The sequence below is a fragment of the Acanthochromis polyacanthus genome, chromosome 14 (assembly GCF_021347895.1).
Source record: "Acanthochromis polyacanthus isolate Apoly-LR-REF ecotype Palm Island chromosome 14, KAUST_Apoly_ChrSc, whole genome shotgun sequence".
Taxonomy (NCBI): Eukaryota; Metazoa; Chordata; class Actinopteri; family Pomacentridae; genus Acanthochromis; species Acanthochromis polyacanthus.
In genome coordinates this window covers 26,607,698-26,621,182 of record NC_067126.1, presented here as the reverse complement: position 1 = coordinate 26,621,182, position 13,485 = coordinate 26,607,698, and the positions used below count along the sequence as shown (strand labels likewise).

At 39.8% G+C, this 13,485-nt stretch overlaps 1 protein-coding gene across 3 annotated transcripts in view; it reads left to right on the top strand.

Moving 5' to 3' along the window:
* epha3 (eph receptor A3) overlaps positions 1-13,485 on the top strand; it is a 103,393-nt gene that overhangs the window by 78,866 nt on the left and 11,042 nt on the right. For all 3 annotated transcript variants that reach the window (XM_022212069.2, XM_051958871.1, XM_051958872.1), the window contains 5 exons: positions 158-343; positions 3,843-3,904; positions 6,256-6,465; positions 8,671-8,820; positions 9,640-9,833. In XM_022212069.2, the coding sequence (XP_022067761.2) occupies positions 158-343; positions 3,843-3,904; positions 6,256-6,465; positions 8,671-8,820; positions 9,640-9,833 (802 nt within the window). The remainder of the gene's footprint in view (positions 1-157; positions 344-3,842; positions 3,905-6,255; positions 6,466-8,670; positions 8,821-9,639; positions 9,834-13,485) is intronic.

Below are 13,485 nucleotides of genomic sequence, written 5' to 3'. Positions count from 1 at the left end.
AGTTTTTTGAAAAGGTTAAGAAGGTTTGCACACCTTGCCTTCTTGCCATGTTTTTTGATCGTACATCTTCACACAACATGCATACAATAAGCACATGCAGCCTAATTACTCTAGAATGAATGATTAAGTACATCCTCTTTCATTAATTTATCCTCAGGTGAGTTTGGGGAGGTGTGCAGTGGTCGCCTGAAGCTGCCCAGCAAGAAGGAGATCTGTGTGGCCATCAAGACCCTTAAAGGAGGATACACCGACAAACAGAGGCGGGACTTCCTGGCTGAGGCGTCAATCATGGGACAGTTTGACCACCCCAACATCATCAGGCTGGAGGGGGTGGTAACACGCAGTGAGTGCGAGCATGACTCATGACTCAAAGGCACACTGACGGGAACTGACTTTGCGAAATTCACTTTCATGACTTACTGCTGCACAAACACTTTTTCCAAGAACATCTGCCTGATCCATTTTTCCCAGGGTGATATTGGGTGTTGGTCCGCACACTGGAATTATTCTGCTGATTCTTCCTTCATGAATTAAAGTAGAATTAAAATCTTAGGAGACATGATGTTAAATAGAACAGAACAGAACATTTGCATTCACATTCCATCAGAGATTCGGCTTCTCCGGAGAGTCTTTTTACCGATTCCGGATTTGCAATTGTCTTTGACAAATGGCTCTAAAGTGGCCGACACGTCTGTGAAAGAGCGAAGGAGTTTTATTGAGTTGCTGTGGTGTAAATCTCTGCAGATCAATGTGCTCTGATCAAAGCCTGTGTCCAAAGCGGGCATAAATCCATAAATCCATATCTCTGACTTGCTCCCCTCTGGGCCTCTTTATAAGACTATCATTAGCACACAGAAGGCCTCTTTAAAAGGGGAATGACTGCAGAAAAAGGGAAATAATGAGTCTGAACTTTGTCGCTGAGAAACGGGTCCGGCCTCTATCTCTCCCTGCGGCACTTAGCTTGTTAAGTACTTCTGCCAGTATGGTTATTCTAAAGAGTAGAACAAAATACCTGGAGAACTTCTCCTCTCTTCATTGTGCTTGATTTTTATTTTCTCTTTCTTTTGGTCTTTTATTCATCTGCCTTTTTCTTGCATAAACTCAGTGCCCTAATTGCTCCTTTTAATTTATGGCCTTTGAATTTAGTGACTTAATAGCCTGGCTTCTACTCAAAAACAGCACTGTGAAGTAAAGAACTGACAATGGATTTACATCACATAGTGTTAATTAATTGAGAAATTCGGGGGGAAGAGAAAGAAAAAGGGGAAAAACTACAAACTGATAAGTGTGACTCCAAATTGTGCACATATATATATATATATATATATATATATATATATATATATATATATATATAATTACCACAATTACAAAATAATGCCATTAACACATAATTTAATCTAAACTTTGCATTAACCTTTTTAATTTTTATTTTTTTGTTGGTTTTATTCTCTTTTGTATTTTCTGAAAATACTGCTCGAAGTTATATCAAATTATAAAATAATAGCAAAAGATGAATGTGGACAAAGTTGGCTTTTAGCTTTTATTTCCAACCATTTAAATGTGTTTTGCCTCTTTTAGCAGAAATCATTTTCATTCACTAGAAATACTGGAATAACTGTTTTGTGAAGGACACTTAAAGTAAAAATAACCATGAAAACTTTTGTAGGAAAGCACACACACTCACAGCTTTGTTCCTCGATTCTTTTCGTTTAGCCTTGAAATCAGTACGTCCTCAAAGTGAAAGAGTTTCTGTGTGTGTGTGAGATCTCTCATCACTGAGACTGTTGCCCTAATACATCTTAAACCAGTGTTCCTATTCATGTTCAGTCGATGAGAAATGCTGCAATAACACACGACTGTGGTTTAATTTGCTGCTCTGAGACTGAGAGGGGAAGCCCAATATTCAGAACAGTGGGTGCATGTGTGTGTGTACATGACATTTGGAGGGATGCCCTGAACACATGTGCATAAGTTGGAGCAGCGTGAGTGCAGGGCATAGTTTTAGGAGGTCCATTTGATATGCTCCCTCTCTCTCACACACACACACTGCTGTAGGGTGATTTATTAAGCTGCTCCTGTTAATTCTTAATAATCCTGAGACTTTCACACCCCATTTACCTTGCTGCTGCTTTTGGCTGATCCACAGGCTGCATATTTGTAGGAGCACACACACACACACACACACACACACACACACACACACACACACACACACACACACACACACACACACACACTCTCCATCTCTCTCTCACACACACACATGTATGCCCTCTTCTCTTTCAGGCCTACACATCCACAGTTACACACATACACTTGCACTCGGGTTCACAGAACAAAGGGGCTTGGGGGCCTTTATCTTCGCTGCCAATGTTGAGAATAGAGAGAAAGAGGGAAGGGAAGAGGGCGGAGGACAGGAGGGAGGACCGGGTGTGTGTGTTCCCGTCTGCGACTATAAAAGCCGTCCGCTGGTAAACGGAACAATCCATCAAAGCCTTTTAGGGACTGGGTGTGGGCGGAGGGGGTGTTTAACTGGATCTGTGACTGTGTTTAAATGATGAGAGATTTTTTTTTTTTTACTGTAATTGGAAATGAAAGTATTGCAACTTTCTGAGGAAAATTCATGCTGTTCAGGGAGTTAAATCTCTTTTTTTCCCTGTGGCAAAAAAATGCGTAAAAGAACATGTCATATTAAAAAAAAAAAACATTTATTAGAAAATGTTTTAGGGGAAAAATGAAAAGCAAAAATCATTTGTTTAAGTCAAAGTTGTATGCTTCATAAAAGTCAAACCTGTTTTTAATCTCCACATTTTTGACTAACTCAAGTGCACCTTTTCTTTGAACTTTAAGGTTTTTTTGTACATATATTAATGAATAGAATCCAATCAAATAAACCAGACTGACTCGTAGGAAAAGTAGAAATTCACACCAGATTTGTTTGGTTCAGACCTGCTTTGATTTAATTAAATGGATTGAGTTAGCCAAATTCCATCATTATTAATGTTTTTTTTTTTCCCCAGCGAGGCTAGTAGATTTGTTTCTTTTAACAACCAATTCCGTCACCCTCTCCACACAGCTTGTGTCATTCTTTAAAAAAAAAAAAAAAAGGCGTCCCTATCTTACCAGATGTGGAGAGGGTTCTCATTAATACACGCAAGAAGGAAAGGGGAGGAAGGGATGGGGCGATGATGAAAAAAGAGGCACGGATGATAGGAAAGAGGTAGGTCAGCAAGGAAGGAGGGCAGGAGGAGGAGGGCACATTAATCAGAATAAAAAAAGGAGAAGAAGCATATGACTGGTGGCAAGTCAAGAGTGAAGCAGAGAACAAAGCCATCTGGGGCACAAACAAATCCTGACGCTGACGCTGCTCATTTAACAACGGGTGATTTAAAGTTTTCTTAGAGATTTTTTTTTCTTTCTTTCTCTTTCTTTCCCTGTAATAAACCTTGTGTTGGCTGGAGTCTGATCAGGTACAGATGATAGCAGGCAGCAGAGATTTACAGCCAGATCTTCCACAGAAATAAAGATGTCACACTTTGACAGCTGACCTGCTGGGACCCTAAAACTATGACTAGGAACATTTCATTGTTGTGAGTGTGTGTATGTGTGGAACAGACAGAACAGAGAGTGAATTCAACCTGGTCCCCATCAGGACCTGTGAATATGTGCTTTAAGTCAAGCCACAGTCCTCCCTATTGACTCCTCTGTGTCTTAATAAATCTGAAATTAATATGATTTTGGGGAGTTTTTTGTTTGGTGTTTCAGTTGTGCAGCAAACGGATATCACTGCTCTCATGTTTTTTAAGAATATGACTATTATGGTGTGACTTGTGTTGCAGGTAAACCCGTCATGATCGTCACAGAATACATGGAGAACGGATCCCTCGACAGCTTCTTACGAGTACGTAATAAAAAAAGACACAAACACACACTTTGAAGTAGAGAGTGCACATATATACATTTTAGTTAACAGCTACTCAGAGACAAACCGACTGTGCTTGTATGTGTTCAAATACTCCATAGCTACAGGTATTAAAAATAAAAAGTTCAAACATTTTTTTTCTAAAATTGTATTATCACAGTGGGAAAAACATCTATACTGATTATTCCAGATTTAAATGATGTGCTCTGCTTTTTTAGCATGGATTAAATCTTCATTTCAGCATAGAAAAATAATAAAATAACAATTATAATAGAGGTCTCCTGCTTGCAGCAAAAATATCTTTTTCAGGATGTTTTTTCTCATTAAACACGTCCAAGTATGTAAAGTGCAATTTACTAGAAATATGTCAATGCTTACACAATAAATAGATCTGTCCGGTTATATATAAAAAAGCTTTTTTTTTAACTATTACTAGAAGTGTGAGTGTCATTGTTTTGACAGGAATATGAAAAACCAATTAGGACCACTGGAAAATGTGGTAACTTGCTTAAAAAATAAGGTTTTACCACTACCTTATGATTTCCAATAAGTGCTGTACCTGAGACTGGTTGAATTTCAGCTACATTCTCCAAACAACTTATCAAATGACAAGTGTTTTTATAATTGTACACTTACTCCTCTTCCAGCCAGGAGTGAGTTTAATTCCAGCCAACCTCTCATTCCTCTCTTAAAGAGGAATTGACCTGCCATACTGAAATTAGCCAAAGCCCAAGCGCCAAACCACAACACTGGCATGAAAGCAGGCATGCTGATGCCTTTTTAGTCCTTTTCCACATGTCTCTGCTCTGCATCCAGACGTATTCAGGCCGGTTAGCTGTTGTTTCCTGACGTTTCCTCAGGGGTCTGCACTTCATCACTGAAAACGTATCATATGTATAAATACAGACACAGACACACACTCAACACACGCACGTTCATACCTTTACGTTGTAGCTTATGTGCGTGTTGTGAGTCTGCAAATCTTTGAAGTGACTAAACAGGTGGTCTGGCCACTAATTGCTCCAGACGAGATGGGAGGTGATGTGGGCCTTGTCGGTTTTCAAAGGAAAACACACTCATCTGAGAAATGACGTGGTCTTTGACAAACAGAGGAAGCCACTGCATGTGAAGAACAGTAGATATAAAGGCAAACAGACGGACTTAGTCACACGCTAAATAGAGCCTAGTACGAACCCAGAGCAAACACTGCCACTGATACAATAGATAAATAGATACACTTGGGCATGTTTTGCCTAACATTGTCAGCTTTCTGCTGATATTTTATCATCTCAGGCTTTTTTTTCTCCCCTTGTGCTTCCACTGTTTATACGTCTTCGCTTTTGAGATATCGGCGACAGATCACAGAACATATAGACTTATTCATAAACACTTGTCAGTGTAAATCAGTGTAAACACTCCAGCATGCCAGTGCAAACAGGAAAAAAAAAGTGCCTTGTGTTTATATTTCATCCACTGTGTGTTTAAATACTGCATCTCACCACTTTGCAAACATTTTGCTATAAAAATCTATCAGATAATCCAGATGAGATCTTCAGGATTTGCAATATAAACAGAGTTCTCAACAGTTTGACACGGTGCCATGGAGATGCAATATATCAAGTTTTTGACCTAGCATGGCTTTCTAATGAGCAGCCCCTGGATGCTTTGACATTCTGCTGTGTTAGTATCTTACACCTTTGAATTTAACCATTTTAATAAATGCATTCTATGCTGTAGGTGTTATTTAAGCCTTTAAATGTTTTGTGATACCTTAAAAACATAGATGTATTCCTCCCAGAAGAGAAATAGCATTGAAAAACTATATTTAGACTCTGACACTAAAACTGTGATTTAAAGTACCAGATATTATTTTATGGAGGTGGTTTTTGTGAAGAATACAGCCAAAATACTATAGAAATCAGGCCCGTTAACTCACACTAAATGACACTCGCATATTATATCCCTGGTCATCAGATTTGATCATTATGCAATACATAAAAACATAAAATAGCATCATAAACGTTATATATGGAGTGGATGACAATTACTGCAAGGAAATTCAGTTTCATGCTGGTCTGATTGTAATTTCCATACATTACTGCGTCTCTGGCTTTGGGATTTTGCAGTTGAGATGAGGATGAGGTACAGAATGTCAAAGGTAGTTTTTAAAGGTTAATGAAAATGCTGTGGATACTAACATAGAAAGGTTTCATTTTATGCAAATAGCCGCAAAGGTCAGACTCCCTTTTTGTTTTATATAATGTACATTAACAGTGTGGTGTTAACAGAGCGTGCCTTCATTGCTTTCATCTGTTCTGTCCTTCTTTTAGAAACATGATGCCCAGTTCACAGGAATCCAGCTGGTTGGAATGCTGCGTGGCATCGCCTCGGGCATGAAGTATTTGTCAGACATGGGCTACGTTCACAGAGACCTGGCGGCTCGAAACATCCTGGTCAACAGCAATCTGGTGTGTAAAGTGTCAGACTTCGGCCTGTCCCGAGTCCTGGAGGACGACCCGGAGGCTGCTTACACGACCAGGGTGAGCTGGGACATAAACACAAATTAAGAACATCAACGACAACATGAATAAATGTGTCGGACAGAGTCCTGGGGCACACCATTCTTTTTCTGGAACATATTAGAATGCAGTTTTATGTAAAACTCCATGACCACAACAGAAACAGAGAAATGGTACTAAATACATTATTTTCCCCTTTACTGTAGCCCTAAAGCTGGCTATAGTTTCCTATGCTTTAAAAAAAGTATTGATGTTGAGTTTTTTATTTTTGTTTGCCTTATGCATACTTTGAATATTGTGGATATAATGCTCTCTCTTTCACATATGTACATACTGTGAGGGAGAAGAACACATAAATAACATCAGAGATGTGATAAGGTAGATGTAAATCCACATACATCAGCTGGAAGGTTGTAAAGAAGACCCTTCCAAGAATATGTGTTGTGGCAAGATGCTCTGTTGACCTCTCCACTGCACCAGTATCCACACTGATACTTTGATTGAGGTGTTATCCCAAATGTGCAGTTGGAGGCTTGCCAGAATGTGCCATCATATAGCACAAATGTTCTAAGCATGAGGAAAATGCAGAGGTGTTTTGTCAGTGAAAAATGGTAATTGCCAATGACACAGCTTGAGACATTGCGATTGCATCAAGTTTCTCAACTTTATAGGACTTTTCTGGACTGTGGAAAACCTCTCAGTGTCTTATGTTATAAAGTTGCTGAGAATATTTCTCACAACAACTTAAGTATAGCACTCAGGCAAAGAAAAATGAATAATATTAGAGAAACCTTAAAAGCAAAAACCTCAAAGCTCATCCCCCTACAGGGTGAGATTTTTTTGTTTTTGTTTTTAGTTTTTGAGAAACAAGTGTGAGCAACACTTGAAAGTAAACAGGTAAAAGTTTGAGATGTATGTTAAAAATATAAGTTGAAAATCAGCCTATTAGCAGTTTTTTATGTTTTTACTTGCTTTATTTTTACATTGTATTCTCATGGCTCAAAATGAAACCGAACTAGAAGTCATGCCATGCTCCAGGCACTCATCTGTACTTTTTGCAGCGTGTGTGTGTGAGTGTGTGGTCATTTTCAACATAGGATCCTGTGGTCTAAGCCATGCGTGCAGCCCCTTTAAACAGAGTATAATTTTCTTGCTGAGAATTGCTTGTCAAATAAACAGTCAGTGTGCCGTTTGCCTTTCTCCCAGAAATCCATAATCTAAAATAATAAGGCAGAATAATAAACTGTGCCGTAATTGACAATGCATCACACATGCTAACAGAGTCACATCAAGCTCTCACTGGAACTCTCTTTTTTTAAACTTCCCTTGTTGCTACTTTTTTGGAAAAATGTTAAGTTTTGGATCACATGGGGGGGCTTTTAGATTTGTGTTTATATTGTGTTTCCATGTACACGTCTGTTCATTTGTGCAACCATTTATTTGTGTTGATGTAGTGCTGCCTAATACGTTCCCCAGTGCTCCCTTTGGCATCACTCAGTACAAGAATGTGTTTTTTAAAGGGCAGAGTGTGTGACTGCGCAGCACCAGACAACAGCTCAGTGACTTGGCCGGTGTCTCTGTTAGCGCTGGCTATCCTCGGTCTCCTTTCCTCAGCTCCATTTCCCTCATTTGTCTGAATGTTACCCATATTTTTATGTATTAGTTATTATCAGAATGTGTGTATTTGCCAGTTTGGATAAACAAATTAATCAAAGTCAGTCAAAAATAATCAAAGCCAAGAAATGCTTCTGCATGACTCACAATGTGAAGAAAATTTCACTTCAGATCGTTGACACCAACACTGGAAATAAGAACCATCATCATCGTCATTTTTATCATCATCGATATCCATTAGCTGTGGCAGGTTTGTATCTATGGCTGGGATCCCTATGCTTTGGCCAAAGCCCATTCAGACTTAAGAGTTTCGGAACAGCTCATAAAATTCTCTTGCATGGGATATAAACCTGTGACTCAGATCCAGACAGCCTTTATATATATAACTTTGCTGGAGTACACACCCAGTGTTAGATATATATCCACCCTGCAGTGTGAATCATTTTGTCTCGCATCTCTGGCTTTATCCACAAAGCTTAGCTCAGCCAAGGTAAACTGTAATGTCAGATAGCAAGGTAGTTCTTGATTTACTGAATAGCAGATTGACTAAATGACTGGGGGACTAACTACAGAATAAAATTACTGATTAATCTTTTACTTTCTCTGTCTCAGGGAGGTAAGATCCCCATCCGGTGGACAGCTCCGGAGGCTATAGCCTACAGGAAGTTTACATCAGCCAGTGATGCTTGGAGTTATGGGATTGTGCTCTGGGAAGTGATGTCCTACGGAGAGCGGCCGTACTGGGAGATGTCCAATCAGGACGTAAGTACTGCTAATCTGCCAAGTTTGTTTTCTTTAATGAGGTTGTCAGTGTGACACACATATGATTGCAGTACTGCCTGCTTTGCATATTTACAAGTTTTACTGGTAGTAAGAGGGTGAAGGCATCAGCGACTCTCACTGGTTTAGAAAAGATGTTTGGTTTGTGTTCAGGAGGGCAAGCCAGTATTCACAAAACTACATTTCTGTTCATCTAAACTGCATTCACAATCATGTTTTAAGGGATACCTATTTTTTGCTGGAATACATCTGTCTCTGATGTAACACAGATGTGTTTTAATGCAACACAGCTTTGCCAAATACTTTATTACTTCACTTTGCTGCCAGCAAAGCATATATAGGTGGAGGTGTACTTGTCACCTTTAAAATAGAAGGACGGCTCTAAATGTGTAGCAAAAGGATCGATCTTCAGGTTTAGTCCAAAAAAATCATCTTTTCCTAAACCTCGGTAAGGGCTAATGGTGCCTAAACGCCAAAACCTTACCAGTATTCTCACATGTACTTATTGTGGACTTTATGTAGTTCTTTCAAACTGGAAGCCCTACCAACAATGCTGAAGTCAGAAAATCTGCTTCTCTCATAATGTAAATGAGAATCCGCTTTAGTTGTATGAAAAATGATTTTGTGGCAACAGAGTTGAGGAGGAATGTTGTAGGGAATGTAATTCCACAGATTCAAACATTAGGCTGAGAGAACAATTTATAAGAAAACAGTTTTTTACAACATCATTTCATTTCATTGATTATTAACACTTTGAGTCATCTTTGTCATTTTTCACATCTTGTCTATTCCTACATACAGGTAATAAAAGCTGTAGATGAGGGTTACCGTCTACCCCCGCCCATGGACTGTCCTGCCACCCTCTACCAGTTGATGCTGGACTGCTGGCAGAAAGAGAGGAACAACCGGCCTAAGTTTGAACAGATAGTCAGCATCCTGGATAAACTCATCCGCAACCCTGGTAGCCTCAAAATCACGGCCAACACCACATCCAGGTATCAGCATGATTCTGCATCATTTAAATGTTTTTTTTTTCATTTTTTTCTTTTTTGTGTGCATACCTGAAACAGCATGCACAAGAAAACACAAAGTGGTATTCTAGATCCTGGAACAAATTTAGACAAATGACTTCTGACAATGGTGAAGGGGGTATGAGGAAAGAAGAAGAGATGGAAATACGGTTTGTGAGCTGCTTTTGTTTTCTTCTTTGGTTCCCATCTAAATGATTAACAGATACCTCAGTAGTAGTAGCGGCTTGGTTTATTTTAGGTCATAGCAACTTCTACTCTGTCATCACAAGATGTTGAGGTATTAATGCAGTTGCAGTTTAGTGTTCTTTGAATGTTGCACTATTCAGTATAATTAGTTTAATGGTCAATAAAAAGAGGGAGGTTTTGTTGCAGATTTATTTTTTTTCACCCTTGGGGCATCGCTGTTTCATTTTGGGCCACACAGCTCATGGGTTCAACATAAATATTGCTGTAATACTCTGTTTGTAGGGTTTTTCATGAAATTTTGTGTCCCTTACAGCCATCTATATATCCCTTCAGTTTATATTTTCATCTTTTCCTTTCTCGTGCAGTCGAGTATCATATTTCTCCCAAGCTTTTGTCTCTGCTGTTGTCATGTTCCCCCTTTCTTTTTACCCTGCCTAATGCCCTTTGTTGGGACCACCATTCTCTCCTGTGGGGGGTGGCTGTGGGGAAGCAGGGCAGCACATGTACAGTTGTCAGTTCTGGGTAGGAAAAATTTCAGGCGTTGAATCTGCAGCAGACTGCCACGGTATTATGGAGACGTCAAAGCTCATAACATTGACTAATGATTTCTTAAGAAAGTGAAAATAGGTCCCTTGGAGTTTGCATGTAATTTTCCTGATTGGCTTTTAACACTGGGTGAGCACAGGCTGGCCGACGGAGGCTGGTGTGGTGATTTATGAGAACTGTGTGGGCGTGTGTGTGTGTGTGTGTGGCAGCAGTTGCACAGCGGGAGCAGCTGCACTCAGCTCCACACACCTCGTTTGTCTCAGGGCTGTCCTGACTGGCTAATGCAGCGCCCCCTCCTCCTCCACAAAGCCCCGACCAGAGTAGAGCATCTGGAGACTTCAGGGGTGGGACCTGGTCAGAGTTTACCGTCCCTGCATGTGGATGGAGAGAGACTGGGGTCAGTGGGCCAAGGTTGGCTGTCAGAGACTAATTATAGGCCAACACGAGTCCAGGCAGGGTTAGAGGCCACTGTCTATCAGATTGGCTTTTTTTTTAGGGTATCTTGAATATATAGGATTGCAGGTTATCCTCTTTTCCAAATAAACTGTACCTCATTGCATTCAGAAAAGCATGGCAAAGACTAAAAGGAAAGTACTGGACTACAATCAGTAGTCCCTCTAAATACGTGACTATCGGCATTAATGTGCAGCGGTCAGTAATTGTAGCTCTTTTAAGCATTTTTCATTGGAATCTTTTTTCCCCCTAAACCACACAAGCCAACATGAATAATGACAAGCCTCTCTGAACCTGTAAGAACAAATCAAATCTGTAATGTTACTCCTATTTATGGGTCAAACAACCTCTATCTAGATCCAGTAGTTAGGCCTGGGACGGAAATGGGGTTTGAGTTGAAACAAGTGCCAAGCCATTTCCTGGTAAAAGTCTCTGGAGGAAGTAACGGTGATTGGGGCTGAGGTCATGGCTGAGAATGGAAAAGGACAGAGAAGGTTTCGACTGGGGAAAGAAAATCATTCTAAGGTATTATATGAGAATAGGAGTTGGTTTAGTTGCCAAGTAGGTTTTTCACACAGGAAGGAGCTACTTGATGTGGTGTTTTGGTGCAAATCAGACAGTCAAATAAAGTCAAATCTACAAAAAAAGTATCAAATCCACGGAATTACTAAAGCAGTATAAAGGAATAGACATATCTCCAGTGTGCAGAAATGTGCAAGTTAATCACCCAAGAATATTCAAGGTTACATAGTATGTAGGGTAAACAATCAGAAGAAACATGTATATTCACACAAAGGTACAAGCTTTAGAGAAAAAACAGAAACAATATAAATATTTAAAATGCTGAGTAAGAAAATCTGTAAAACTCAATGGTAACTAGATGAAAGATAAGTAAGCACTGAAGTCCAACACTATAGGATTTCATCTTGGCATCCAAATGTCTTAAGTATTTTTTATTTAATATTTAAAGGAACTTATTTTTTAAAAAAAAATCAAACATCACTTTACACTGAAACTCTGACTGGTATTAGAAAATGAGAATTCGGAGCAAGAATGACACATGCTGACTGAAATCAAATCAAAATGTTAATGCTGCTTTCCTCAGACCACCTGAGTAGCACTGATTAAAACTATATCATATCCTTCACATCCCACAGAGGCAGCAGACACCAAATGGCCACATGTGGAAATTGAAAGAGCCAATAATGGCCCTATATATTGTATCAGGATATATGTACGTATCAGTCTAACCTCTCCTCGATACATTCTGGGAATTGTCCCAGTAACACAGTGAGAGGTCATTTCTTCCCACACTGTCCCGGCCTCATGTACTTTATCAGCTCCTCTCCTCATCCTCTCCTTCCCTCGTGAGCTCTAAAAACAAGAGACTACACAGTCCTGGTTATCTGGAGGTCAAAAGAATGAAAGATAGAGCAAAGGAGTGGAAGGGAAATGACAACGAGGAAGGGAGGTAGACTTTTTTCTTTCTCCGGTGTATTTATACTTCCTTCTGTTCAAGTGGGTGTTTTCTGCATTGCTATATGGTGTTAAGACCACGAGGGTTTTTTAAACCCCTCTCTGCCGTCACACAGATGCTTTCTTTTTTCTTTATTTTCCCCTTCATTACACCTCTGTTTCCTCTCCAATCATCTTGTCTCTTGAGTTGCTGTGAGATGTTGCTGAAAATGTAACAACAAAGGAAACAAAGAAAATGATAAGGGAGGCGAAACAAGGTCATTTGCAGTTTACCTCTCAGTGGAGACAGCAGAGGGGGAAAGAAAGCAGAATGAGGAGGAAGAGGAGATCAGAGAAGAGACAGAAGAAAAGAGGTACAGGAGAGGAGAAGAGAAGATCAATAATTCTGCACAAAAAAGCAGAGAATTCTCATCCTGACAGGAATCCTAAGATTTTCTGGGTATATCTAAATTTTTTCTTATCAGCATAAAGCTAGTCATAACCGCCACAGTTCTTCCTTGCCTTAAAAAAAATAAGAAAATCGTAACAAGTGCTTCACATCCTTCTATAAAGATTTCTGCTGTCATCTCAGGAAGATTCGCAGGCTTCCTTCTGTTCCTCTCACGCAAACCAGCCTCTCCATTCAGCCCTCAATTCCCTCCACCTCCGAAAAACCCGTTTTTCCAGGGGGTCCTGGGGGGCCCTCAGCATTTTGACAGGCCTCTGATCTGGCAGGAAAAGACTCAATCACTGTAACAACACCCACTCCACCACCTCAAGCGCATCTTTTTTTCTCCTCCATTTTCTTCTTTTCTCCCGTCTCTGTTTGAGATGTCGCCTCACTTTTCTTCGCTTTATGTACCACTTTGTTGGCTTTGTGTGGTGTTTTGGACATTGCTGCTCAGTGGCAGTTGGAGGACTTTTTTTTGCTAAGGATTTTACTTGTATACTCACATATAAAGGTACCCAAGTGAAA